The sequence below is a fragment of the Halichondria panicea genome, chromosome 17 (genome assembly GCF_963675165.1).
Source record: "Halichondria panicea chromosome 17, odHalPani1.1, whole genome shotgun sequence".
Classification (NCBI taxonomy): Eukaryota; Metazoa; Porifera; class Demospongiae; order Suberitida; family Halichondriidae; genus Halichondria; species Halichondria panicea.
This window is the reverse complement of record NC_087393.1, coordinates 4,347,941-4,375,742: the sequence shown is the minus strand read 5'-3', so window position 1 is coordinate 4,375,742 and position 27,802 is coordinate 4,347,941. Positions and strand designations below refer to the sequence as shown.

The window sequence follows — 27,802 nt, the reverse complement described above, 5'->3', positions numbered from 1 at the left end:
ACAACCCATGAATACCATTAGCACCACATTCCTCTGTGAAGATCCTTACCAATTTCAATTAACATGTTATGAATACCTACCGCAATAATCTACCACAAAGGGGCTACAGAAACACCTCAACTATATTGCATGCTAGCAGCTAGCTAAAGAAGCTTGTTCTCTGAGATGTGGAAGTTCTTTGGTAAGAAGTTTGGGCGCCATGGTGCCGATCATAGCATCTCGGGCTCTGTGGCTGACCTGAGAGGAAAGTTCTTCTTGGAAAAGGTGTGTTTGTTTATTGCATATATGTACAGCTAGCTAGCTAGATCTGACATGTGTGTAGCTAGCTCTTAATGATAAGCTAGCACATGTCATGGCTGTGTATGTAGTGGACTGTTTAATTACGCACACTTGAGCTCTCTGATGAGTTTGTCTCCATAGCTACAGTCGAACCATTTGCTAGCTCAGAGTACGTGTGCTTAGCTAGCTATATCTAGTATACAAGCCTGTCCTCGAGATATTAAACTTTTGTGTGAACTCTGATAGTATGAACGGTGGTCACATTACATTGAACTTGATCTCTTGGCACACATGCATTTACCCTATACATACGACTGTAGCACTCAGTACTGCACAATTAATTTTCCCCCTGTCTGACAAATTTGTATAAACCAATTTTCAGACAACATAAATGTGTCTGTGTGTGTGGTATCTAGCACTACCGTACATTACTGTTCCTTGGAGACCAAGTCATTCTGCCAAGGCTGAGCACATCGGTCGCATGTCAGGGAAATTTTCTATTCATTTGGGTCAGCTATTCATGCATGTGTAACTTTCAGTGAACTAGACAATACATCTACATTCAGTTGAGGCACTTCTTTTCAGTGTAGTGTTTCCTTGACAAACAATTTGCTTTTAGTGTGTGTGTATGGGGGGTGTGCCTGTGTGTGTGTGTGTGTACGTGGGTGTGGGTGTGTGTGTGTGGGTGTGGGTATGGTTGTATGTTTTGTGTGTGTAGGGGGGCTAGTGTGTTTTTGTAGGAGGGTTCCCTTATTCTCCACAAAGATGTGTGGGAGGACTAAGTATGTGTAAACCCACTTAATTGTAAGAACACTTCAAATGATTGGAATCTACTTAAAGTTAGCCACAATTTTTCTCCTGCAGTAGCCTTGTGGTTGAATGTGCTTGTATTTGTTTATATGTGACAGGCTCTGGGAAAACCAGACTATTGGAGCAGACTAAAATTTTGGTGATTAATGTACCAAGTGATAGAGCAGAGCATTGCCTACACAATGATATGCTTAGTGTTCACATACCTAGTTTCATACCCGAGTCATGCGCGTTGGAAACTCGAAGCCGTAAAATGTAGTATCGAGAAAAACGGCTCTCAAAGATTGCTTAATTAGGAAAAATAAGGTAATAGCGAAAGTTTGGACGAAGCGTTTCGATGGAAAGAGTTGGATTTAGAGCATCAGATTTTACAGAGAGGTAGTAGAAGGACTGTAGACACTTATACATCAATAACATTTTATTTGAGATTTTATAGTGTAGGCATAAATTTAGCTGTAGCTCAATACTAAATTCTGCTCCAATAGTCTGGTTTTCCCAGAGCCTGTCACAATATAGATAAGTGGCTGGTACAAGCTAGCCTTTACAAGGTAGACCACAAAGTCAGCACACTTTACAACAGTTTAGACACAAAACATAGACCACAATATAAGAACAGTATAGACCACGAAATCATTAATCATTCCATTCAGCCCACTAGCTCATTAACAGCACCAGTATCAAATTACAGTGAAGATATTGGATACCTTTATCTCATATCCTCTGTGTATAGCTAAAGTGTATGAAACCAAGAGTAGATATGAAACTTCTTAGAACTTCTGCATGTGTTCATAACATCATCCATGATTGTGAGCTCAATTCACTATAATTATAGAATTTGACACTAGCTAGTTAGTTATTTGCATATAAGCTTCCCTTAGATGTACTGTGTACACACCGTAGTCAATGTACCCAATTAGAGTCCAATAAGTCTCCACTTATTCCAGTTGCACAAAGACACTGTTTGCCCACAGGAAGCATGCTTTATTGGTGGTGGTAGTTGCTTGGTGTTACCTCACACAACATGCTCTATTGGTGGTGGTAGCTGCTTGGTGTTGCCTCACACAGCATGCTTTATTGGTGGTGATAGTTGCTTGGTGTTGCCTCACACAGCATGCTCTATTGGTGGTGGTAGCTGCTTGGTGTTGCCTCACACAGCATGCTTTATTGGTGGTGATAGTTGCTTGGTGTTGCCTCACACAGCATGCTCTATTGGTGGTGGTAGCTGCTTGGTGTTGCCTCACACAGCATGCTCTATTGGTGGTGGTAGCTGCTTGGTGTCTCTATTGGTAGTGGTAGCTGCTTGGTGTTGCCTCACACAGCATGCTCTATTGGTGGTGGTAGCTGCTTGGTGTTGCCTCACACAGCATGCTCTATTGGTGGTGGTAGCTGCTTGGTGTTGCCTCACACAGCATGCTCTATTGGTGGTGGTAGCTGCTTGGTGTTGCCTCACACAGCATGCTCTATTGGTGGTGGTAGCTGCTTGGTGTTGCCTCACACAGCATGCTCTATTGGTGGTGGTAGCTGCTTGGTGTTGCCTCACACAGCATGCTCTATTGGTGGTGGTAGCTGCTTGGTGTTGCCTCACACAGCATGCTCTATTGGTGGTGGTAGTTGCTTGGTGTTGCCTCACACAACAGTGCATGCCATTCCCAATGTTCTGTGTCCAGGATGCTATAGAATGATCTATTAACACTCACCAGGAGTGCATGAATACACTCATGCACTCTGCACTCATCTATTGATTGAATGCTATTTATAAATATAATTCTTAAGTTGTTGGTGTGTCTGTATTTTTTGACTGCTTTGGCTACCAAATAAAATCAGGGGGATACTTCATTGTACATGTATGTCTTCTCCTAAATCTTGAACCTTCCCATCATTAATTGCAAATATAGCAGCAGGTGCTTACAATGCCAGACAGTGGTGGATTTTGGAGTATGTACGTGTAATGTGATGTTGAGAGGAGGCGTATCTCCCAGTGATTTGAGAATCAGCATTCACACTTAGTAACAGCAGCATTACACTAATTTGCAGATCTCTATAAATTCTACAGCTTACAGTTTACTATTTTTATGCCACTAATTACCACTCGTTTGCACCTGCAGCACTGTGCTCATGGGTTCCCGCTGGGCCCGTCCTGTATGACCTTTGACCCCCACCGGAAGTGCCTATTCATAGGAACGTCCACCGGAGAGTTGCGAATGTACGTCATGTGTAAGCTCATGCATATATTCATGAGCAGCAACTTCAGTGCATGAATAATGTTGAGTTAGGCTGGGAAAGTTTGATTAGTTTCATTGTAGCACAATCCCACGGCTCTATAGGATATCAGACAAAAATGTAATAATTATCGTTTTTTGTGTGGTACGTAGCTATGGAAATTGAAAATTGTAGTGGTTTATTTATCTGAGTAAGTGTGTTTTGTCTCTGTTGTTTAGTGTATCACCATGTCACACAACACACACAGGCTCGGCCAGCCGGGGGTGGAGCTTACAGGAATACAGGACGATGTGTACAGAATTCAACAAATCCTGCCATTTGCGTCTGAAGTAAGTGAATTGTACTCGTGCACATAATCCTCTTTTGATAAATTGCCTTTCCACCCTCTCAACCCTAACACACACACACACCACACATACCACACATACCACACACACACACCACACACACTACACAGCCCTCCCTGATCACAATCTGTTCCAACAATGTCATGCACAAGTGGAGTCTGATCGATGGAGATGGCAACTCTCGTCTTGTCCTCAAGAGAACGTACAAGTTCCAGGGAGGACTGTGAGTTCCTGTTCCAATTAACCCATACCTATACCAATAGTTACCGTTCCTCCATAGTAAGAGTGTATTAGATTTGTACATGCTAATCTTCGTTATACTTAGGTCTTGTATATTAGTATACTCCTTTATATCAATGAACTACAATGACCTTGCCTGTAATGATGCTCAAGCCTTTTCAGTAATTATTATTATGTTTTTTTTTTATTATGTTTTCTTGCGACCGAACAATACTTTTAATGTTTTGAGTTGTTGAATTCTTGTCCGGCTTACACTAACAATACATGCAATAGCCATACATGTCTACATGCTACATGCTACATGCTACATGCTACATGTGCGTAGATAAAGTTGTGGACAGTACCCTATAACTGTTCCATGGATGCTACAGTTTACATATAATTATTATGATTAAGTTTCAGGATCAATTTTTTCATTTCCCCCTCAGTGCCAAGACCATCACCACCTGCTGTCTGCCCCCCTACTGTGACTGCTTGTTTGTGGGCACCCTGGGGGGTATTACGTATCCCATGGACACAGAGTTCGATGGCATGTCCCCGGAAGTCCTCTCCTGGTCCAGAGCACGAGCATAGTGAGTGGACTAGATACGTAGCTCGTTGATTAGCTTGTACATGTACTTACAGTGAACTATTTAAGATTGAGCTAGGACTTAATGTTTCGATAAGAATAGAGTTGAGTTCACTTAATGTTGTGAATTTCTCATTTTAAAAGGCTGGTTACTTTGACTTTTGTTAGTACATGTAGCAATTGTCTTACATGTATAACAATTTGTAACATTTTGTAACTTGTTTGTAGTAATTGAAAGCAAACGTGTTTTTGTCTCGCAGCCTCAAGTACAGAGGGAAGGATGTACCCGGTAGTGTGAAAACACTGGACATCAGCCCTGCCAACCCCAAACAGGTACTGTGTCAGTGTGTGTGGGTGGGCGGCTATTCGTGGTAGATGATGTGGTTTGTTGGATATGGTTCACTGACTACTGACAGGTGTTGGTGGGCTTGTTTCTTGGGGGTGGATCTTGCTCAGTGTACATAACTATGTGCTGTACTTACAGATAGGCTCTCTGTACTCTTGTAGAATGGCTTTTACTAGCTTTTATACAGACTCTATCCCTCACACTACCCTCCCCACACACACGCACCGTCACCCACCCCTCACACACGTACACTACCACCCACTACACACACACACACCCCTCACACACGCAGCTGCTGATAGGCTACGAGCACAACTACCTCGAGCTATGGGACGCCCTCACTTGGAAGCCTATCGCAATCTACGGCCCCATCAAGGGAGAGGAGGAGATGGGGGACATCTTGGCAACGTGCTGGCACTCGAGTGGCACTCAGTTCCTCACCTCTCATCAGACGGGGGAGATATCATTCTGGAACCTCAGTGAGAAGGAACGGCCCTTCATGATCAAGAGGCTCCATGGTGGGTGGAGTAGCTTCGTGTTGCCATGGTCACTTGCATGCACTCAAAGTGGTCCCAATGTACTGTATGAACCACATTTGGTAGTCCATGGTTAGTTAGATGTTCACTGAATTGGTGCCAAAAATGGTTTTAAATTAGTTGGTAACACATGCCCTGTTTAACATGATATGCATCAGTTGCTATAGTTAATGAACTGTATATAATTATGTGCATGTATTCAAGACTTGTGTCTACAGCTGTGTGGCTACGTATTGATAAGGGGTGTGTCTGTGTGAGGGTGTACTGGGTGTAGACCAAATTTGTCTGGTGTCCAGATGCTGTCGTTATGTCTCTCTCGCTATTGTGTAAACCTCCCATCAACCTCCCATCAACCATTTTCACCAGTCATGACTATTATTGTCAGTGCAACATTTAGAGTTAAACTCTATTACATGTACATATACAGGGCCAGTTACTATAGGCCTAGCAGCTGTGTTGCTTGCTAGTCAATCATTGTGAAATACGCACTCCCCACACTGGTGGGAGGAGCTTACACCACATGGTGGGAGGTCATATCATTATTTTATTGTTGTCTTTACAGAAAATGCTCGAGTGCAGCCAATGACCTCAGTGCTCTGGCCAAGGTAAGGTGCTCAGTACACACACTACTCAATGCTCCTGCTACACTACATGTACTGTACATACATTAGGCAGGACCCTAAAGGGATTGTCCCTATACCACCCACACACAACTTGCACCTAACACACTTTTTGGCACAGAAACATGATTATAATCTTTATTAGTCACAGTGTACTTTAGTACATACATGTACATGTACAGTTTGCGATACGTTCCTAACACGTACAGATTTAGGTTCAGAGGTTCAGATATGCATGCCAAAACACGTAATACGTCATACTTCTAAGCAGTAATGTATGTACAATCAAGAGTACTAATTGGTACAATGTGTAGAAATTCCTCTGAGATAAGCACTTAATCGGTGCTAATTCACCCCCTCCACACACACACACACACACACACACACACACACACACACACACACACACACACACACAGTGACAACATGCAGATAATGAGTGGGGGTGCTCCCCTGGACCTGGTAGACGGAGACAGCATCACCATAGTGAACGGTGGGGAGACAGAGACGCTGCAACTGACATCCCCCGTGAAAGGCATGCACGTTCTCGAGGACCAACAGGCCGACAGAGACTCGGGGATAGTCAACTATTCTAACGGAGACGGTGTGGGTAGCACAACCACAAGGAAGATCCTGGTGCTACTGCTGGAGCAGGAGATACTCTTTGTTGAGCTCACACTGCCAGAGTAAGTGACGGGGTTAATAGGTTGTTGAATGGTGTGTGAAAGATCATGTAATTATAGTCGGCTTTGGTTTTGTCAAGCAGATGAATTTGACCTGTTAGATCATGGATCATGTGGTACATAGAGATCTACATACTAAATTGATTACTCTACTCATTGATAAGTTTTGGTCTTTCAAAGTTAAATCTAATGAGTAACTATTTTCGTTTTGAGTGTAATCATTTTCAATCAAATAACCCCCCCCCCCAGCTTACCAGTCCTGCAGCCCCCCTACTTGTACAGCATGCACAACTCACCCGTGAAGGCGATACAAGTGTACAGTGACGTGAGCAAGGAGGTGGTACAGACCATCTCTCAAGTCGGTAGGGTACAGTTGGAGACTATCTACAGTGCTCAGTGTAAAATGTGGCCCATTGATGGTGGAGTCGTCGACCCTGCCAGGAACGACAACAGAGAGCTACTCATTTCAGGGTACGTGTTAATGTGATGAGGATTGAGTGTGTCCTTGCCGTGTGTAATTATCACATAATTATCACATGACAAGATCAAGGCTTATGGTTTTGCGGTGTCTGCGCTAGTATAAGTAAATACTGTGTGTATTTATTTTCACAAAATTATGAGAAATGAATGTTCTCAACTACATTGTACATGATACTATTATTGTCTCTCTCCCTCTCACACAAATTCAGGCATGAAGATGGTACGGTCAAGTTTTGGGACATCAAAGACAGTAAGTCTATCTCTTTCAACAATTCAAACCTAGTTTAATGAATGCCCCCCTCCCTCCCTCCCTCCCTCCCCTCAGGCAATATGTACCTGCTCTACGTGTTGCGTTTATCTAAATTCTTCATCTCTGGAGGAGACTCAGAGTTTTTCCGCTCTACCACTCCGGACAGTGACACTGAAGATGAGGAGAAAGTGAAGAAACCCAAACATGTGAGCATATGAATTGGGTAGAGAGGTAGAGAGAAAGAAAATTGTTGCAGATCATTTTGTAGCAAGTATAGCAATGTCACTATTGCATCAGTTTGTCATAAATACATTATACTGTAGCACTAATATCTCATCTGTGATACTTCATACTAGCTGTAGCTGTACCCTGGGGCCGTAGTTTATACACTGTAGGTTGTGTGAAGCCGTGATCGTCTAGAGGTTAGGACATTACGTTGTGGCCGTAATAACCCAGGTTCGAATCCTGGTCACGGCAGTTTTTTTGCTATGTTTTTACTGTCTGTCAACACAAGCTTTCCCTCTTTTTAGTATTTTAACGTACACCAATCCCACACCCCCTCCGTAGTTTGGATTCTGGGACCCCCGTAGTGATGACGACCAGATCCAAGTCTCCTGCATCCAGTTCTACGAGGACAAACTATTGGTCGGCATAGAAGCGGGAATGACCCTGTTATTCGCCATCAATAATCAGTCTGCCTCCATCCCAATACCACAGCACCGTGTCTCCATCATGAGGGACGATCCTCGACAGAGGGGGCGAAACTTCCAAGCCCCTATGGATCTGCGAACGGACAATATTGAGTGTCCCCCTGGATTCCAACCCCGCTACTGTGTGGGCATCTTTCCCAAAGTGCCCGTGACAGCTGTGGCTCTGGCCAAGGACCAGGGAATGTGAGTCAGTGGAGGGAAATAGCTATAGTGGGCAGAGTCATACATTTGTGGTGGTATTAGTTTTTACCAGTGCACTCCTGTTACATGTAACTAAGAACTCTCACAACCAGCTAGTGCATGTCTCATTTTTGCTGTTGAAGTTTGTAGTAACCGAATGATTAGTGTACATACGTATATTCGCTGTCAATCAGTAATGGTATTGAGATCTGTGTCATCGTGTTTCTCGTGTTTACAGGATTGGAGTTGGGTGCATGTATGGCTTCACCATTGTGGACTACACCAAGAACCAGACCATTCACGTGCACTGCACCTTCAATGAGAGTGAGTTCACACAACACGTACTGTATGAAACATATCCCCTAGAATGAACCATGTACATCTACATGTAGCTAACTCCTATCTCCCTGGAGATACATCCATGTATACCTTCCAGGGCTGCATTGAGGGGGGGGCGAGGGGGGTAATTCGCCCCCCCCCTAGGATCTGGCAGATTTAGTTATAATTCTGATGACTTCACCCCTCCTACATTTTTAGTTTGCCCAATTCTCCCCCCTGATCCAAAATCCTGGATGCAGCCCTGCCTTCTGTTAATTTTCCCTTGTCTATACATCATGACTGCCACCCTCCCTCCCTCCACAGCCTCACCTGACCAAGGTGGAGCCCTCTCTCGTATGCAGAGTATCCGCAAGTCATTCCGACAGTCACTCAAGCGTTTCGATGTCCGGCGAAGCATGAGAGGACTGCAAAGTACACAGCGTTCTATGCGGCCCAATTTGCAACGCTCTGGGAGCACTCGTCCATCCATGAAAAATCGGACCGGTGGAATAGGGGGTGGATCAGGACGTGCGGCTTCAACCGATGCTTCTGTAGAAGCCACACCCCTCCCACCCAGGAGGGACATTATAAAGACTATCAACTTTACTGCTCCTGTTCAGATTGGAGGTACGTACCCGTTTATATTCACTATGTAGTTTGTACCATTTACCGGTATATTAATTTTGTGTACGCTGCTGTGAGTCCATATCTACTGCTTCAGAATTAAACACCAGTTCTGTTGTTCCCCAATTTATAGTTCTTAGCTATAATCAACAAATTGCTTTGCTTACTCTAAAAAGGTCATTTGTAATCATGCACTCCTGGTAATGTACATACATGTATCCCCCCCTCCCCCCTCACAGGGCACTCAAGGGTTTACTCGATCCTGGTGGGTACTAACCAGGGCAGTGTCCTCGGATACTCTGTGGACATGCCCTCAGGCAGACACAGGGACACTCGGTCCCCCATCGTCATGCCAATCGGTGGGTTATAAATTAGAGCATGCCATCAAGAGGGTTGCATTCGTGACATTAGTGTACGTAGCTGCATGACGTCATTGATTGTGCATTGTTGGTCTGAAAACTTACAATGCATTGCATTATGACATTAAATCAGGATCTCTGTATGCTAGCTCTAGATCTTCTATGATACACGTATGTTTCTCTCATAGACATACGCACTTTTATGTGTCTACTTTCTTTACAAACCATAATCATCGCTACGTGGATGTATGTAAACCCTACCCTAACCATGGCCATATAACTAAACTTGTATTATAGGATGCATTTTGTGGCTCTTATAAAGTTCTATACCACACACCACACAGAGCGTGAGTTCAGCCAAAAGAAGAACCTTGCGGTCATCTTTGCCGGGGTAGTGGACCACCAGAACTACCTACTAGATATCAACGATGCAGGCAGCTATCACAGCAGCTCACGGGGCACTCAGTATTTGGTGGTGGTCACTGAAGAAGGGTTGAAGGTCGCTAGTCTGCCCAACATGAAGAAGAAGTATAGAGTCAAACTAAAGCAGAACGAGTCGGACCTGTATCACATTGTCTCAGCACATTACGTCAGGGTGGCAGGTGAGGGGGAGGGGCTGACTGTAGTGTTGTGTAGTACATGTAGGTGTACTTTTAGGGAATTCTGACACAGAAATAATTGGCCCTCACGCTATATAAATGTTCAATTTGACAATAATAATTAGTCTTTCCTAAGCTATGGTTTAATTCAACCACAATGATTGACCTACATCAATGGCTCATACAGGTTATTCTGCGATTCTTACAATGGGCAGTGATGGCTACCTCTCCGTGTTCACTTTACCAGACCTCAAACTAGTCTACAAAGAAGACTGTGTGGATTCCGCTGATGCTATTGGTCAGCGGAACTTCACGATGGCCCGCAACGGCACCCTCCTCCACCAACGCTCACCCTCTGAGTTCACTCGCGGCTCTATCACAGAGGATGCACGGTTGGAGTTTCACTTCTCATTGCCCACAAAACATGTGTCTCCTCTTATGCTCACGCCAAACACTCCAAAGTCGGCAAATAGAGAGCCCATCTTCGAAGTCACACATGTGAGTAATATTGTGAAACCTGTTTACATACGTACATAAACTGTACATAATGTATGTGGTGGTCACCCTTAGGCAGATCAACAGTGGCTGTGGCTGAAAAATATAAAGTAGTCTTACTAATACAGCCTGAAACACACGCTATGGAGACTTTGGGCCTATTAACCTGGCTGTTATTATGAAGGGTGTAGAGTGACCACAATAAACAAGTTTCTCTTCACACACTCATGCATTGTTTATCGGGCTGGTTGTTTCAAACCATACATACATGTACGTACGGTAGCTATACACTCAATAGCATTACACGACACACTTATGGATCATTAGCACGGTAGTGCTAATAAGTAGGGTTGGGTCGAAAACAGCAAAAAGCCCCCCTCTGGATCTCATGACACTAGCAGTATGATTGACTCAGTGTGTTGTGCAGTACTGTACACGTATAGAGGGTAGAGATTCCACGCTCTACAGTGTGTACCGTGTATATACACAATATGAATGCAACAGATCAGTATGTACGTACGTTGCCTGAGCTTGATACCAAATGTATATAATTGATAATTGTATATACGTATATCTTCTAATTTATTGGACAGCAAAAAATAATTATTTTGGAAATTGTCCAGGTATAATTGGAACAGATCATGCGAAGTGTCCGGAATAATTAGAACAAGCAAGCAGCTGCATGCGAGCTAGCTAAGTTTAATAGAACAGTGTGCAACTGAATACCGTATAGCGGGTAAGTTTTGTGGGGTAAAAAATTCGTTCAACTCGAGAAATGGTAGTTTTCGTGAGTAAAAATTTCGTTTAGTCTCGTGGCTGCACGGCATTCCTACGTTCAGATAAGCCACGCCTATGATAAAATTTCATGGAGGTCAGCCTTCCCACGAAAATAACGAATATTTTACCCCACGAAAATTACCCGCTATACGGTAGTTGCACTAGCTATCTAAAACTAGCTACTCAAAGCTATCTAACTGCAGCACTCTAAGTCTTACTTGCCATCTATGAGTGTAATTCAAGGTATTGTCCGGATATTTAGAACGAATGTAATATTAAAGCACTGGAGTGTCCGTTGTATTAGAACAGCGAAAATTGCCCAAAAGAGTGTCCGGGGTAATTAGAAGTGCCCGATAAATTAGAAGATATACATGTATATACATGTAGCTGAAAGAATGTTCCATCATCACTATTTTCTTTTCTCCAGATTGAGAGTCCTCGCAAGTCCGTCACTACTGTGGCGTCCACCCCCGACCGTGACCTCCCGCTCCCCACAGACCGTGACCTCCTACCCCCCACAGATGAGCGAGATAGCGATGAGATAGTCAAGAGCAAGGACCCGCGTCAGCAGCAACAGTTTCAATTCGATGTTGGCAGCCCACAAAGCTTCAAAGAATTCCAAGAGAGAGCTCTTTGAACTATATAAATTTAACGACTTATAAAATACATATCCTTTTTTATGATGCATTTTTGTCAGTACTATGCCAGAACATTGAATTTTACACTATATATAGAGTATATTTTTGTCTCATTTTTTAACTTCTTACACATTGTGAACGTTCACAAGCATGCAGAACTACATGCATTGTACATAAATATTGAACGTACATAATTCCTTCCTCTATACTGTAATCTGCTCCAGATAGCAATCATCGATTAATATATATATATAAGGCAGTCATGAAGGAACAACTGCATGTATAATATTAATGTCCTCTGGAGCCCAGATACATGCAGGTTAATTAATTGTCTGCGGGAGTGAATGTAAACGTCTACAGTATATAGGAAGTGATTTCTCCTGTGAAAACAAACAAATACATCATCTCTTGATCTTGTAAAAGGTAATTTTACGTTAATTGTTTGCTTCCATGTTTGGTGCATAAACAGCTTGCCTTGCAAATGGGTATTTTGAATGGTCTTCCCCTGAGCTGTCCGTACACACATCACCACGACCACTGACAGCAACAAGATTATCAGCATCAGCACAAGGAGACCCTGCTTCCACTAGACTAGCTATATAGATCTAATAGTGGATCTTTACCCGCAGCTCATTGTCACTCACATGCAACTCACAGATTGGGTCACAATCCTCTGCAATATACATACCCTAGCGCCACCTCGCAAAGAAATGGCAGTAACTTAATCCATGTTCAGTAATTCTTCACAAGTAATTCTTCACAAGTCCTCCAAACTAAAGCTATATAGCTATTGATGTGTTGCTCAGAATCTGAGATACATGCAGTGAAGCGAACATGCTACAATACAGGAAGGGCCTGCACAAGATGGTTGCTATTACGAATGTCACAAAAGAAAACCCCTTTCACAAGATCACGTCATATTGTATTCAGCTAAAAACTAATGATTAAGGGACAACTGATTTCATCGAATTCCAAATAAAAATAATTGTGTACATCAGTTAAAGTCATTGCCATAAGTTGACATCATCATTATTATCACTAGTCTGTCCAACGCTCAGGAACAGTTGCATAGCTAACATTTACATTTACCATGAGTTCCTTGTTATTATCATCCACACTTTCATACACCGATGGGAGGGGCTCCGATATATCATGCAGGGGGTAGTCATACTCGTGCTCTTGTAGCGAGGAAGGGAGTAGACCAGTAGTAGTGAGAGTGTTGGTTTGAGTGTTCACACCGTACACTGCATTGTTTTGACATATTATTATGTCATCATTGGCTGTTTCTCCACTACCTGCATAGATCAAAGTATCAAGTTATTGTACAGTACACACACTGACGTGACATAGACCTACTGTCATTTTCAGATGACTCTTGTTTGTTCTTAACGATAATCACTATGACAATGACTATCACTGCAATCAGCACAACACCCACCAGTCCCCCAACTACACCACCCGCTATAGCAGCTGTTGTACCATTTGATCTCACATCTGCAATAGAAAGGGTAACATGAAAGAGCTGTTTCTAAACTTATATCACTAGAACACCTGTAGTAACGTCATTTGGTCCAGGTGGGTCGGGTGGGGGTAGAGTCGTGGCTGCAGTGAGTGGGTCCAATTTTTACATAAATAGATTATAGCACTGCTCACCTGTCCCTCTCTGAGTGCACATGTTAGAGGTACCCGGGTCACATGACGTGCAGTTGGGGAAGCTGTAGTTGTCCGTACAGATCACCTCAAAGCTCAGCTCAATCTCAGCGATCCTAAACCTTCCTTGGAACACTTGTGGCTTCAGTCTCTGACCACCCTCAATGTTTAGATCAATAGCAAACGAATCAATGTCTTTAGCACCCACTCCATCTGGTATGCCACTGTCTTTGGCCATCAGGTAAAACTGAAAACCCTATAGAAATGTGACAGTTAATACTTATATTGTACATACATCGTAACTGTAAAATGCATCAATAAATTAGAATTGCAATTTCTTACCATCCAGACAGGTCCAGAGTATAAGAATGGGTTCTCAGACCCCAGTACTGTGTCCCCAATATCCAATAGAATGTCAGTGTTGGAAAGAAACAAAAATGTATCCACAGCAGTGACGTTGAGTGGACATCGTATCCCTGTCGCTCCTAATGACCTCAGGCAGTATCGGAAGAAAATATCGCAAAGTTCATCTCCACTGCACACTCCTGTGTTGGTCTGGTTGTCACAGCAACCGTACATCGGGTTGACCAGGGAGGGAGTGCAAGTGGCACATCTACTGTCTTCATTCAGATATGAGTGGACCCTCACCCTAAGCTCATAGTCACACACCACAGCACACACCTGCATGGGAGGGAATGGATACATCTTTTGCACAACACGTTACCATATACAGCAACCAACTCACCATACAAAGAAATAACAGCAGTTTCATTCTTCTCAATATTTACTGCAAACTAAAGTTAGGCTAGCTATTGATGTACGTATGACTGAATGAGCTTCCATAATAATTTACTGCTAGATCTAGTGTCTAGTGAGGTCATGTCCTACTAACAGGAAGGACCCTCATGAAAAATACAAGTGCCAACTCAAGTGTTTATAGCTTCTAATTTTGGTATAAGGTTAATCGGACAGTAAAAGCAGGAGCTCATTTGTTCCTGGTAAAAGACAAAGTCATAACAAATACTTATTGCGTCATTGAACACTCATCCTCACCACACCACTTGTATACCTATTTAATGTCAATTCCTCATGATCATGTTGATGATATCACCGATAGGAGAGGCTATGACATACTGTATATAGTGTACATGGGTACATTTCGAGGATAGAAAATGCTCACGTTTTTTGCTGATCAAGCATGTACATGCACTGTGAACATTTATATCACATGCATGAATGAATGCACATTAAAGGCTGCTATATACACTGTAAAAAATGATGTGTGGTTTTGACGCAGAGTGCGTGGCTATTGTGGCAAACGTGCGTTTTTTATTGCGTTTTTTCCTGATAATTGCCACAATAGTCACGCACTTGCGTCAAAACCACACACCATTTTTTACAGTGTAGTCAGCAAAAATTAAATCTGCGAAATCCTTTCTATACAGTTATTCTGCAAAAGTTTATGTATAGTGACTCTCGAAATATAGCTATAAATATATAATGTACATGTACGGTCATCCAGGGAGTTGACGAACTTGTCATACTCGTGCACTTGTAGTGTAGTCAGTAGTGACACTGAGTGTGCTGGTTTGAGGTTTAGCCGTGTTCATTTCAGACACACCAATGTCATACACTGTTATTGACGTTTTTGGCTCCACTTAGCTACCTGCATGGAGAGCATCAATTAAGTTAAAGGAGTTTGGTTATAAGGATTTAATTACCTTGTACACTGCATGAGCTGATCACCATACAGCCAAATTGCATATAATTATTATTCCCACATTAGTCCTCCAAAACACAACATAGACCCCATTTCCTCGCACAACCATTATCAAATAATGCCAGTATAATTCTCACCAAAAAATGAGCCTATAAATATATAATTATGCTTGCCAGAATAATCCACTACCAACCTCTATATCCATCACACACACATGCACCTCTCTAGCCTAGCTTGTATAATAAAAAAGGGGGGGGAGCTTGCTGATTTCTACTGATAGGAAATGCATGATAATTAATCAGAATGCACATTGCTATTCATTATCATGCACTGCATGCATGGTGGACTCGTGACGTTTCGCATGCATGCACGTCTATACTGCATGGATGGGTACTAGTACTACTATAGTACAGTTGTCTCATATATTATAGTCTGATATTGCCGGCGCCAACTTTTTATAATTATGTGTTCTCGACTATACATAAATTGGATTGCACAATACTCCATCATTATATTTGCTTCAAACCACAGAAAACTTCAGATAAAATCACCAACGGAACATAAATTAAGTGATAAGACTCCTACTGTAAAATTAGTAGATCTGTTAAAGCACTGGCAGAGCTAGTCTGTACATTATTCTTAGTAAATGTTAGTCTCATGAATCAGCCGCCGTTCCTGGTGTTAACGGCGGCTGATTCATGAGACTAAGTAAATGTATGGTTTACATCATTGACTTAATTTATTTGATTTCAGAGCTCCATGTTACACTATTTACATGTATTTAGCTAGGAATCGGCATGTAAGAAACTTTGTGGGGGATATCTTGAGCTAGGACGTAGTCACGGTTGCTTGAGAGTGATCAGAGTGTAGAGGGAGCACAGTATAGGCATAGCCAAGTTGAGCATTATGCTTTTAATGTTGAATATTTGCTGGATTCAAATTGTTTTGCGGAGGAGCTACTGGTTAACAATAAATTGTACATCACTATTGTTTAGTTCTACATGTTGCTTAATGATCCTGATGTGCAGTAAGAAAAGATTTTCCTTGCTAACCTTTATCGTTTTGGAAATATACTTCAGCATACATTTTTTCCCAGGGTACTCAGAAGATCTGAAAGTCTACCAAGACCCTTTTGTATATATGCCAACGGCAGAGAGGAGGGACACATGATAACCTCACTGTTTAATATAGGCATTAATGATTAGTAAATTCTTTTGCAAGAGCTAAACAGTGACCGATGACGAGAATACACCATTGCCTACCTAAAAGGGCGCCAGACTCATAAAAATTATATTTTGTGTTTGTAAACATTTTTATGTATGTAGTCTAAGCATCAAAATTGTGTGATTGTGTGAAGTCTATAATAATGAATGCATGCCTTGTTGTTTCAAGTTCAATGTTTGTTGAGGATATGTTATTTCCAGCAACCAGAGCATCTCTATAATAGCAGCTTAGCAATTGTAATTCTTTTTCCTCATCTCCTCTCATTAAATTAACTTCCTGTCAATTTCCGGTGCAACAAGCGGGCCGCGTGAAATGGTGTTGTTTCCAAACTTAATCCCCTTCCTCTAGGCATAGATAATTTATAGTATCTATGCTCTAGGTTATCCTCGGCCTCAGCTAGCTCCCAGATTTCCAAACCTCAGCTCTACCTCAGCTCTACGTATCTCATGTTGTTGAATGATTGAGATTGTTAAACTGAATTGTGAGAACCTAATAGTCTAGAAGATGGATCTTTTACAATGCGACCCTCTAAATATGCGACATCAGGACTTCAATATAATTTTTCAACCTCTAAAGAAGCGACCTCTGGCTTCGTAATGATTAAAAAGTGTCGAGGTCTTATGGTATGCGCTGCGCGCCCACCTGGTTGCCATTGTGCTGCGTTTGCAGCATTGATAGCATTATTAGACTATAATAGCAGTGGCGTTAGGAAGGGGGGGCCCATATGTAAATAAAGGACTTATCAAGCTGCACTATGTATAGATATATATATAGCCTTGCTTTTAAAAACTAGAGCCCCCATTGAGAAATTGCTTCCTACGCCACTGAATAGTGTCAGATTTCGTTGTCAAATAAAAGCTAACTTACACATTGGCTGCACAGCTGCACAGCTACCTAGCTACATGCAGGCTTTATTATAGGCACTTTACTTACGTTATTGTTCCACCCATTGACACTTTACTTGCCTCTTTCTCTCTCAGCAGCAACCATCTGTGGTTTAATTAATTGCATGAGTAACATCCTACATGGCAGATGAATGGTCCAACATCCCAACATGGAAGACGTATGGTCAAAGAGGCTACGGTAGACCCAAAGGTGATTACGCAGTAAAACCCTTTGTAACAAGTGTAAGCCGATTGAGCGCCTCATCCTTGTTGCCCATAGTTTCGAATGATTATATTGAGAGAGCGTTAAGGCATGTACCACCATATTTATATGCGAACTGGAATCAACCAGCAGTTGGTATGCCACCACTTTACAACTAGCAGTATATCTTTCTAAAAGTCTAGCATCACTCAGAAATCGGATCGGTGGTGAAGAAATCTATGCCCTTAATAGATTTTACTTTCCAAATAAGAGCAGTCAATGTGTGGTGGAAGTTCAAGTAAAATGGTCTAATACAATTTTCAAATTCGTTGAGACCCATACTTCCCTCAATATAGCCGATGTCGTCCCAAGACTCCAAGCTGTTTATTTACAAAACAAAAGGTACATGTAGATCTATTGGGAAAATTCAAGGGTGAGTGATTGGCCAACATTTAATTATCCACTGTCTCCTATTTATTTGAACGACAAATTTTCATCTGGAAAACAAATAGATTCTGGACAGTCTGTGATAATTTTATCTCCGAATGAACATGTAGTCTACAAAAAACCAATGATGCAAGTAGAGGATTCCCGGTTGCGCGATTTGGTACTCAGACAACTCTTGCCAGGTTCTCCACTTATTAAACGTAGTTTCCTATCCTGGACTCGGATTTCCCTCTCGGGAAATCTTTATGCAAGATGACGTGTGCTTCTACGTGTTCAAACTCTATAGCCCACCACCTGTAATTCGTGAAAAGGGGGTGTGGTATACAACATCGTTAGTACATAGTGAGTATTCTGAGATTATTGCATGATCCCAAAGGTTTAAATATAGCACATTTAGGTTGGAAATGTGACCAGATTGACTGGCTCCAACTTGGAATCCTCTTGGGCACTGTATATCCTGAACTCGTTGAAGATGATTTCATTCGTTTCCTTATGAATGATGGTGAGTAATTATATAATCGCATAGCCTACGTTAATATGAGTCCTTTCCTTATAGGTGCACTGGATGACGATTTACTTCAAAGTTTTTTACGTCGTATATAGTCTGCAAGGAAACATGATTATTAGTATATATTAGTCTATGTGTAGTATTAGTCTATGCGTTATGCAGTTGCTATTAGTATATACATTAATTTTTGTGAGAGTATTCCCCAACGATGCTGTATTAAATTTGTGAATTTCTCCATGTGGTCTTGCTATGACGTGCTCGCTCATACGTCTTGTGCACTCCTGAGGTTATGCGTATATAGGGCGTGGTTTCAAGGCACACAAACTAGAAGGGTACTACAGCTGTCTCATAGTTGGATATTGCTGGCACCAACGTTTCATAATTATTATTATGTTCTCGAAATCTGCATTTTGGATGCAATAATATTATACAAAGACTTCTCCATCATTAATTGGCTTGAAACTACAGAATAAAAAGACTTAGAAATATAAAATCACAAACGGAACACAATTATTATTTAATTTTAAGTGATAAGTCAGTCCTGCTATAATATTTGTAGGTGGTCCTGTGTTATCTGTAGGGCTCCATCCCCTGCTTGATCTCATCGTACTGCTGTTTCAATCTGGGCATGATACTCTCCCATACCAGCAGGTTCCCGTACGACTCAGGAGTGCCTACAAGGACAGATATTCATTCCAATACCAGTATAACTCAATTCCAATACATGTGCCCCGTACGCATGCATGACTGTACGTAACACTTTACTACCATACGGTAAAGTTAACGGTAAGGTAACATTACCGCAAAATGTTGGACAAGGTATATTCAGCGTAACCAAGGCAATGCTCACCTCGTGTGGGTGCACTGTAGCCTGGTCGCTGTAGAAACCCAAACCCAGCCGTCAGTATCAGATGCACCGGTTTCTCCGCTATCTGGGCCTTCACAGACTGAATACTTCGAATGGCACCTCCGTGTCGCTTGGTGATCATTAGCGGGATACGAGAGGAGGCATTAATGACGAGAAGATGACCTGAGGTGAGGCCGAGCCAGAGGGTGGAGTAGGGTGGTCGTTGTAGGTGTATTGAGGTCACTCGTACATCTGATGCTTCCATTTCTTGGTCTTTAGCTAAGCTGTAGGAAGGATGAGCTAGATGTATGTATTACAAGGGCTATAATACTTAACACTAAGGAACTTAGTCTTTGCATGTACAGCAAAAATCATATACAGGGGGATATTACTAAACAGTGGACTAAGAATAACTTATACACTAGCTGTATATATAATGCAGCATGATTGAGCTAACAATAACACTGCACATAAACGTGTCTATGATATGCCTGTATAGTGGTGGCCTACATAATTCGTAGATATGAAAGAGGCTTTTAGTATCAGCTCAGAATAAAAGAGTTAACTAACTGTTAGTAGTGTGTGCACCTAATCCACTGGTTGCATGGTTACTCACAGGCTGTTGACGATGACGTCACAGTGAAGTGTGCCCGTGTGTCTGCCGTCCTCCAAGTCCCACACTTGTATCTTGGGCGTCTTGATGTGGGTGGTCCAGATACGATCTTGCCCCACCTCTAGCCCTCGGATATGGCCACTGCGTGTGTGTGCATGTGTGGTGGGAGACAGAGCTGTTCAAATTTGGCAGCTAGCATGGATACCAAGTGATACGCTTAAACTATATAAAGCCAACTCAGATAAAATTATTATTATGTTAAATTATTATGTGCGAGTGTTAAAATCGAATAGCGACTAAACTAAAAATTTGTCCAAAATGGGCGTGTTTTATATACTAACTTTAAGTGCTCAAACTATAGCGTGCTCATAACTATAGCGTAAAGATTGCATATGCAAAAACTTAAGTGTGATTGCTTTCATCGAAAAATTCCCTTCTTGAGAAGAAAAAGACATGGGGCTGGCTACAAAAACTTTTTTGAGCCCTGCTTGAATACAGTAGACCACACCTACCTTTCTAAGTCCACAGTGCTCCAGCGATGTTCCATGCTCCAATCACTGATCCTCAACACGACAATGTTACTCCCACACGCTGCGTACAGGCGGCCATGACACCGCTTAACACTGGTGACTGGGCCACTTCCCAGTGCAATCAGTCGAGCATGACCATTAGCCTTCTGTCGAGCGTACATGCAGGTATTACGAAAATGAAGAAAGTGTAAAATACAATGTGGCTAAAATTTTAATGTGAAACAACTATTATATGCATGTGTAGTAGGTATAAGCACTTTCCCTCAATGGCGGTATGCTTTAGAAACTTGAGCTGTTGCTTTTGAGGCCTTGAATCACCTATTAGTACTACATACAGTATATGTATAAAGTAAGAGGCCTAGTTGCTAACATCGGTTGTACCACAACATTTTTAATTCCCACAACAGCGGTCACCATTATTAAGTTACATACATTGATAGTAGCCTGGTCGTAGAAGGCTAGCTTTCCATTGGCTAGACCTGCACACACGTAGATGGTCTGTGAAGAATCTCTGTGAAACAATTAAACTTTAACTCTGAAACAACATACGTACACATAATCAGTGGCAGTTTTAAATTAATTCACGAGATTTAACAATAGTTCTCTTCAATTTTCTGAAAATAAAACTCATTGTTTGGCACATAAAAACGTTTTCTCCTACAGTAACAGTGCATAGTACGTATATATACACTGTACATACTGTACATACAAGTGGTATCAAACTATAGTGAGTAAAATAATTAGAACCCTTCACCTAAAGTACATCAAACAGAGGATGCTGTCCTCTAAAGTGGCCAGCTGGTGACGGAACTTGCGGTCTTTGGCGTCGTACACAAACAGATTGCCGGAGGTGGTCCCCATGAGAACAACAACCTGCTCCACTGCTATCATGCTCTGTATCTCGTTACCAGGAGGAAGCATCATGCCCTAGAGGGTGTGTGTGGAGAGGGGAAGTAAGCGGGTAATTTGTGAAGTATAATCATATTTACACATGCATTCATGCAGGTACTTACATTATGTACAGCTAAGACTTAAAATATTGTTTATGCACTGATAGTATAAGTGCAATGAAAATGTCTGAGTGACAACTTTGTCACTGCGTAATGCTTGATAGGAATTCTCGTGTACTATACGTAGCTCCATGCACTAGTATAGGGTCAGTGGTAACCAGGGTGTACAGCTGTCAAAGCCTGTCATACGTACATGAGGTGAAGCATTCTTGACAGAGAGGTTCATGATGGAGATCATGGTAGAGCTACCCAGAACACTGGCCATCCACACCTCCACACTCTTACTACCCTGACTTTCCTTGAAACACTGCAAGAGGGGGGGGAGCAAAACGTATCACTTGACATAACATTCAAGCGTAGAAAAATGGTACACAGATTTGAGCCACTTAAAATTTGTCAGAAAAATACACCTAATCCAACTGCAATGCATGTGCTACCTATACAGTACATGCATGCATGTAGCTCAATACAAAATAAGTGTACAAAGGGAAGCCCCTTGCCCCATCCCCTGAACTCCACTATCAGGTAACAATCCCTTCCCTCTTACCCTGGTCGCAAACATCTGAATAGTTTGGTCTCTCTCGACCTGCACAGCTCTCTTGAGACTGACAAACTCAGAGCTGCAGAGTCGATCGAACACCTCCTGTGCCGAGGGACGGTTAGCGGGTGAGTACTGGAGACAGTGGTTGATAAGGTCCTGCATGTCTGGCCAGGGGGGACACCCGTAGTGATCAATGTCATTGATTGGACGGCCCTACAATATTGGGGGGGGGGCAGGGGGGTTAGATCAATTGATGATGCGTTACTGTTAATGTTATACATACACAGTCCTCAATTAGACTTGAAATCATCCAATAGATAAAGTAACCTAATAGTCGTCAATGATAACTATTTCAAGTTGCTACGTACAATCATGCGCCTATAGTACTAACGAGCCAATAAATAAGAGTCCACCTCACCTCCACGATAAACTTGTCGATCTCGAAGCCTGCACTGAGCTCTTCGAATGGTTTATGGCCGTTGGTCATCATCACAAATAGCATTAGACCATACGAATAAATGTCCACCTGTCACAGAGCAGAATGGAAGATTGTTACTTTCAACTTACGTACTAAACAGTTAAGTGTATTGATTGAAAAAACTAAAGGTCTATGTTTAGGCCAACTTAGAGGGGTAGTAACTTTAGTGTAAAACGAGAATTTCAACATGAAATGATGTGTTCTGTAAAAGTAGTTATTAGGGAAGTCTATATCACATGGTATGCTAGTCTATATCGTTTATTTGATGCTATGCACTTATACATACTATAGAATGGTCAATTCAAGGGAAAATATGTATTCCAGAGCATTAGGCTGACCTTTTCATTATAGGCCATGGATGAGTGGCTGGCTAGTAGCAGTTCTGGGGCCTTGTAGCCAGCTGTGCCCATGTTCTGGGTGAGACCACCCTCAGTGGCAAAGCACGCTATACCATAATCCGACAGTTTGGCATTCACCTGCCAAGAGAGAAGAACAAGAGAAGATAAAGAATCAGTTAGGGGCTGACATAAGTGACTATAATAATTATAGTGAAATTCCCCAGACTGTTTTGCATGAGGCTAGGTAAGAGACTATGTATTAACTTAAGATCGATTTATAAAAACAGTTTTGGACGTAATTACATATGTATGGTATTTTGTATCCCCTTGTTTTCGTATAACGATATTGCGGCTCTAACGGTTTAACGTACCTTCACGATTGTGCTGAGGGAGAAGATGAGGACGTTGGCCGGCTTCAGGTCACGATAGATCACATTACACTTGTGCAGGAACGCTAGAGCACCTGCTACCTGCAAACATACAAAATGTCAAATATCTTCTGGCAGCCCTGTTTTTAGTCACTAAAATAATTATGGTTACTCCAAGTAGTTGTGAGGCTTAATAAAAAAAGTTGAGGTTTTTTATGCCTTATTACTAAGGGCGTATGCATGAAGAGAAGAGGGTATACAACTACATCTATCGTATTATAAATGGACGGGAGTTTATGTCTGTAAAGAATTTGTATTGCATGTGTACTTTATACTCTAGACTAGCCTCATTTTTACTCTATTCCCTAGTGGGCAGTTGGGCTAAATATAGCATATCCTGCTGACTCATCAATAATACGACGCATACACAGTATACATTGCATGCCCTCTTCTCTTCATACGCCCTTGCTATTACTTTCTAGCCAAAACCCGTGTGTATGGTGGTAGGTACACTCATGTCGTTGATGGGAAACCTCTGGATATTAAACTATTGTTCACGACCGTTTCTTAGTCAGCAGTTTACTTACAAAGCAGATAGATAGATAACTTTTATTTGCTGCATCCACGTGCAGTGTGGGTTTTAAAGTCCTGTCTAGGGTTAACTATTTTGTACATGAAATAGTTGTTCTTGGTCAGCATTTAGAGCTACGTACGTACATATGGCTCACTTAGTATTTATATTGACACATTGGTACGTATATATGTGCACTTGCAAGAGACGGAGACAATACCTGAAAGGCAATTCTGTGTTTGAGAGTGTTGCTCAGGTTGCTATAGGGATAGAGGGAGGCAAGTGAGCCGAGCTCAGCAAACTCCAGGAACAGCATGGCCTTAGGCCTCAGTGTCACGGCAACCATTGAGATAATGTACGGGTGCTTGATACGACTAAGGATTTGTACCTGTGCATGGGTATGGCAATGAAGGGGTAATAAGTACACATCATAATTATTATTGTGTGTTGCGTGAGAGTATACAAACTCAATAATACACACAAAGTGGGACATACACAATAAAAAAAATTAGAGTAAATCCTGCCTTTTGTGTGCAGTGTTTATACAGTGAATGTATTAAAATACAGTACACAAGAATCGTGTCTGGCTAAGCAGATGGGGGAGTTTACATAGTAAACAGTGTTGATATGCTCCTTACATTCTAACAGGTCCCCTTACCTCTTGTCGTACGAGGTGATTGGGTGTGGCATTGTTTATGGCCGCCACTTTCTGTGAGAATATTTTCACGGCGACAGCTTGACCTCTGAACTCTGCTTTGTATACTTCTCCGAAACCACCCTTTCCAAGAACATTCTTTGTACTATGTGAATCAGATAGCAGGACAAATACGTAGCAACAGAGACAATAAAAACTCTTTGAGACATGCAAGTACATATTATTATTATAGTTTGATTAAAAATGTACATCCATGTAATCTAATGAAAGAAATTTGGTGAAAAATAAGCAAATATTTGTACAGTAGAGAGAGTGTAGTGTCCAAATACAATAACCAGTGGACGTACATTTCCTCGAGGACAAATTGGTCCGGGGACACTTTGTAGCACGGATCGAGGTCACTGATGACAGTGTCCGGGGCCTGTGGGAATTAATGCAATAGCATGTGATACCATATACCGGGTTATGAATGCATAGGTCGCAACAAAAGACTCACGAAGGAGAGAGCATGCATGTTTAAATAGCATGCTTTTCGTAGAATACAATCAGTTGTACAGTGTCATTCGCAAATGAGTATTTGAAGCCCTGTATACGGTACTATAGTGCTGGTGATAAAGCGGTTGGTCATAGTCAACATTGATGGTACCATTTAAAAGGTCTCTTTCTAAGCGTTCAAAAAATCATATAATCGTTGAAATTGGATCCACGGAATTCAAGTTATGGCAGCACCTGTCCGAACCATTGATTAAATGGGGGGGGGGGAAGAAGCTTAGAAAGAGACCTTTCAAATGATGTAGGGAGGGGGGTCAACATTTTTCAGCAGCCATAATTATCACATTGATCCAATTTCAACAATTAATTTTTCTGAAAAGAGACCTTTGAAATAATCCAAAATAGATGTGATCATAATTTGTTATTTTTCGACCTTGGACCATGGATATCCATGGTATTTGACCACAATTGGCAAATTCTGTCATCTCCCAAATAATTATGATATGTATCTACTACAAGTACACAACTGGTATTTTGCAATTCATTATAGAGGTAAGGAACTGACCAGCTGCTCTAGTGGGACACACCCCTTGTGGGAGGGGCACTCCACCTCGTCTGCCGTGAGGGCCACCTCTACCAGCTGCCTCAATGGGAAACAGTGAGGGGGATCTGCATGGAGGGAGGGGGGGGAAATCTTTTTTGAAATACAAATGCTCTCTGCAATGAATGCAATGACTCTACGATGAAGGCTAGCCATCTTTCTTGAAACAATCCTTTTACAAAACCTCCGAGGAGGGTGGCCACTATTCAAGGGAGCAACACACAATTTGCTGGCTACACAGCTACAGACGTGCAGCTGTTAATAAATCTCTCCATGCCACATATGCTCCCAGGTCCCCTCACACTCTCTCACCTGGACAAAGTGGGCAGAGACATAGTGGTGTAACCAGACTGGCACCCGTCCCTATGTCCAACTCCCGTAACCCTGGAAACCACTCGTCAATGAGAGCCTCCACATTGTCCACTATGGAGCAGAGCAGTCTTGTACCAGCATTGGTTGCCGGGACGATGATGTCAAAGATGTTCTTCTCTCCGGTAACCAACTCAATAATAAAGTAGCAGTGCTAAGCGAAAGAGAGATAATTATAGTTAAAAAAAGAATCATAGCTCTTTGTGTAAAACTAAAATGTGGACTCTCTCTGAAACAAGGACACCTCTTACGGGTATACATAATCAGGGGATTCAATCTAGTGCCAAGGGACGAATAGCTAATATAATAGGGGCGATAGAAAGGTGTCTTACCTCAGACCAAAGCGTGTACATACCACCAGACCACACCTCTCTAGTGGGCGGAGATTCCTCCTGTTGCACAAGGAAATTTAAAGAAGTAGTTATATACACATACGAGAAAAAACAAAAATGGAAGGGAAAAGGTGTCAGTGGTAGATTGTACTGAGCTAACCTCTACGTTGGTGGGCAGAAGAGGTAGAGTGATGAGCCTGGCGATGAGTCGAGGCCAGAAGCCAGGGGGAATGTAGCAAAGATTGTATCTCCGCACAATACGAGCTGAAGAAAGAGAAGGGTTAATTAACAGCATGGAGAGTTAAGGGTTAATCAACAAAATAATGTGGGGAGTTTGCGCATGCATTATACTGACAACTGCATGGAATGGTATATCTAGAACGAGAACTCCATTAGAAGACAATTGAAAGCTACAGTAATCGATTAACCTCACATTCAAAACCCAATATACAGTATACAGCTTCTCCAAACTAGTCCGAGTCACTCTAAACGTTATGTAGGCAAGCTTTGCCTGAGAAGGCTACATGCAGTATAAGGAGATTGTAATGCACTAAGTAGGTAGCTGGCTCACATGAGGGGGTGTGCTCGGGCAGGGAAATCCCCTGAGACGGCTTCCTCTTGGGAAGGTGGGACGGAATCAGGAGAGTATCCGGGGTCTGCCGCAGGGCAACTTCAAATCTGCAGAGGTTATTTGTAGTTAGAGGTTACAAAATATTACGAAAATCATTCAAAAACAAAAATTGAATATTATAGTCATGCAAACAAATAGGCCTTTGAATGTATAGTCTCAAGTGTTTCCTTTGGAGAGGCAAAAAAATAACAAGCATTTAATTCCAGAGCATTGTCAGCAGGTGGCTATCTTTGCACATTCATGTATGTGCTGCCTTAGTGCGTAAGACACACACTCTTGAGGTACACTGACGTAAGGACAACACTAACCTCTCCAGAAGTCTGATGTACTCTGGCTGGAACTCTGTTGGGAATCTTGGCTCTCTAAGCACATAAGACAAGTTTGTCTTCTTCATCAACTGTGGGTGAAGATCTTTAGTCAGGGATAAAAGAATGTGGGCTTTATTATAGCCACAAATTGAAATCTTTGTCAACATACTATATAATTATTACACTCAACACAAACACATTCACAACAAGTTTAATTAAGCGTAGCCATGAAACTTCACGAGTACAAGTGCATGCATGTGTACACAACAGCAGGCTATTGCTACAATGTATGTACATCACAATAACATTGTGGCCACACTCAAGAGTGGGTGTAACAAAACAAAGAGGTGGTTTGCTGACACACTCAAGCTATGGATATACTTTAAACCAGGCTGTAATAGAGG

General features: G+C 42.0%; 3 protein-coding genes and 1 non-coding gene across 4 annotated transcripts in view; 2 read left to right on the top strand and 2 right to left on the bottom strand.

Annotated features, from left to right (window-relative positions):
- Positions 1 to 59: 59 nt before the first annotated feature.
- LOC135351628 (LLGL scribble cell polarity complex component 2-like) lies at positions 60 to 12,207 on the top strand. The gene is made up of 19 exons (XM_064550687.1): positions 60 to 264; positions 3,195 to 3,292; positions 3,557 to 3,638; positions 3,767 to 3,879; positions 4,325 to 4,468; positions 4,725 to 4,797; positions 5,103 to 5,328; positions 5,909 to 5,951; positions 6,386 to 6,652; positions 6,899 to 7,120; positions 7,339 to 7,379; positions 7,455 to 7,585; positions 7,947 to 8,272; positions 8,508 to 8,593; positions 8,912 to 9,214; positions 9,451 to 9,570; positions 9,915 to 10,172; positions 10,357 to 10,667; positions 11,869 to 12,207. Exons 1-19 carry the CDS (start codon positions 166 to 168, stop codon positions 12,076 to 12,078), a joined length of 3,153 nt encoding a protein of 1,050 aa, XP_064406757.1. The 5' UTR covers positions 60 to 165; the 3' UTR covers positions 12,079 to 12,207.
- Positions 7,785 to 7,856, top strand: Trnah-gug (transfer RNA histidin (anticodon GUG)). The gene has a single exon. It is a non-coding gene; the product is annotated as a tRNA-His (tRNA).
- Positions 12,208 to 13,028: 821 nt separating the features above from the next.
- Positions 13,029 to 14,917, bottom strand: LOC135351636 (uncharacterized). Its single transcript, XM_064550696.1, has 6 exons — positions 14,475 to 14,917; positions 14,072 to 14,410; positions 13,733 to 13,985; positions 13,631 to 13,681; positions 13,436 to 13,573; positions 13,029 to 13,374 (listed from the first exon to the last, which is right to left on the bottom strand). The coding sequence occupies exons 1-6, from the start codon at positions 14,499 to 14,501 to the stop codon at positions 13,118 to 13,120; spliced, it is 1,065 nt and encodes a 354-aa protein (XP_064406766.1). The 5' UTR covers positions 14,502 to 14,917; the 3' UTR covers positions 13,029 to 13,117.
- Positions 14,918 to 19,170: 4,253 nt separating this feature from the next.
- Positions 19,171 to 27,802, bottom strand: part of LOC135351623 (leucine-rich repeat serine/threonine-protein kinase 2-like) — a 50,185-nt gene continuing 41,553 nt past the window's right edge. The window contains exons 33-52 of the mRNA XM_064550679.1: positions 27,399 to 27,487; positions 27,031 to 27,137; positions 26,620 to 26,723; positions 26,460 to 26,519; positions 26,071 to 26,281; positions 25,723 to 25,826; positions 25,013 to 25,086; positions 24,669 to 24,810; positions 24,231 to 24,398; positions 23,443 to 23,541; positions 23,072 to 23,209; positions 22,674 to 22,781; positions 22,262 to 22,468; positions 21,908 to 22,021; positions 21,459 to 21,631; positions 21,137 to 21,215; positions 20,687 to 20,850; positions 20,178 to 20,315; positions 19,565 to 19,845; positions 19,171 to 19,388 (exon numbers count right to left, since the gene is read on the bottom strand). Coding sequence (XP_064406749.1) covers positions 19,285 to 19,388; positions 19,565 to 19,845; positions 20,178 to 20,315; positions 20,687 to 20,850; positions 21,137 to 21,215; positions 21,459 to 21,631; positions 21,908 to 22,021; positions 22,262 to 22,468; positions 22,674 to 22,781; positions 23,072 to 23,209; positions 23,443 to 23,541; positions 24,231 to 24,398; positions 24,669 to 24,810; positions 25,013 to 25,086; positions 25,723 to 25,826; positions 26,071 to 26,281; positions 26,460 to 26,519; positions 26,620 to 26,723; positions 27,031 to 27,137; positions 27,399 to 27,487 — 2,664 coding nt within the window. The 3' untranslated portion in view covers positions 19,171 to 19,284. The remainder of the gene's footprint in view (positions 19,389 to 19,564; positions 19,846 to 20,177; positions 20,316 to 20,686; positions 20,851 to 21,136; positions 21,216 to 21,458; positions 21,632 to 21,907; positions 22,022 to 22,261; positions 22,469 to 22,673; positions 22,782 to 23,071; positions 23,210 to 23,442; positions 23,542 to 24,230; positions 24,399 to 24,668; positions 24,811 to 25,012; positions 25,087 to 25,722; positions 25,827 to 26,070; positions 26,282 to 26,459; positions 26,520 to 26,619; positions 26,724 to 27,030; positions 27,138 to 27,398; positions 27,488 to 27,802) is intronic.

What these genes read in the sequence shown, in the direction of transcription:
- LOC135351628 (XM_064550687.1), top strand. Translation starts at nt 166, where the DNA reads ATGTGGAAGTTCTTTGGTAAGAAGTTTGGGCGCCATGGTGCCGATCAT. An exon ending in GCCCTGCCAACCCCAAACAG is followed by an intron (nt 4,798 to 5,102) that starts GTACTGTGTCAG and finishes TCACACACGCAG; the next exon opens with CTGCTGATAGGCTACGAGCA. An exon ending in GTTGAGCTCACACTGCCAGA is followed by an intron (nt 6,653 to 6,898) that starts GTAAGTGACGGG and finishes CCCCCCCCCCAG; the next exon opens with CTTACCAGTCCTGCAGCCCC.
- LOC135351636 (XM_064550696.1), bottom strand. Translation starts at nt 14,501, where the DNA reads ATGAAACTGCTGTTATTTCTTTGTATG. An exon ending in ACCAAATGACGTTACTACAG is followed by an intron (nt 13,574 to 13,630) that starts GTGTTCTAGTGA and finishes TTTCTATTGCAG; the next exon opens with ATGTGAGATCAAATGGTACA. An exon ending in AGAGTCATCTGAAAATGACA is followed by an intron (nt 13,375 to 13,435) that starts GTAGGTCTATGT and finishes TGATCTATGCAG; the next exon opens with GTAGTGGAGAAACAGCCAAT.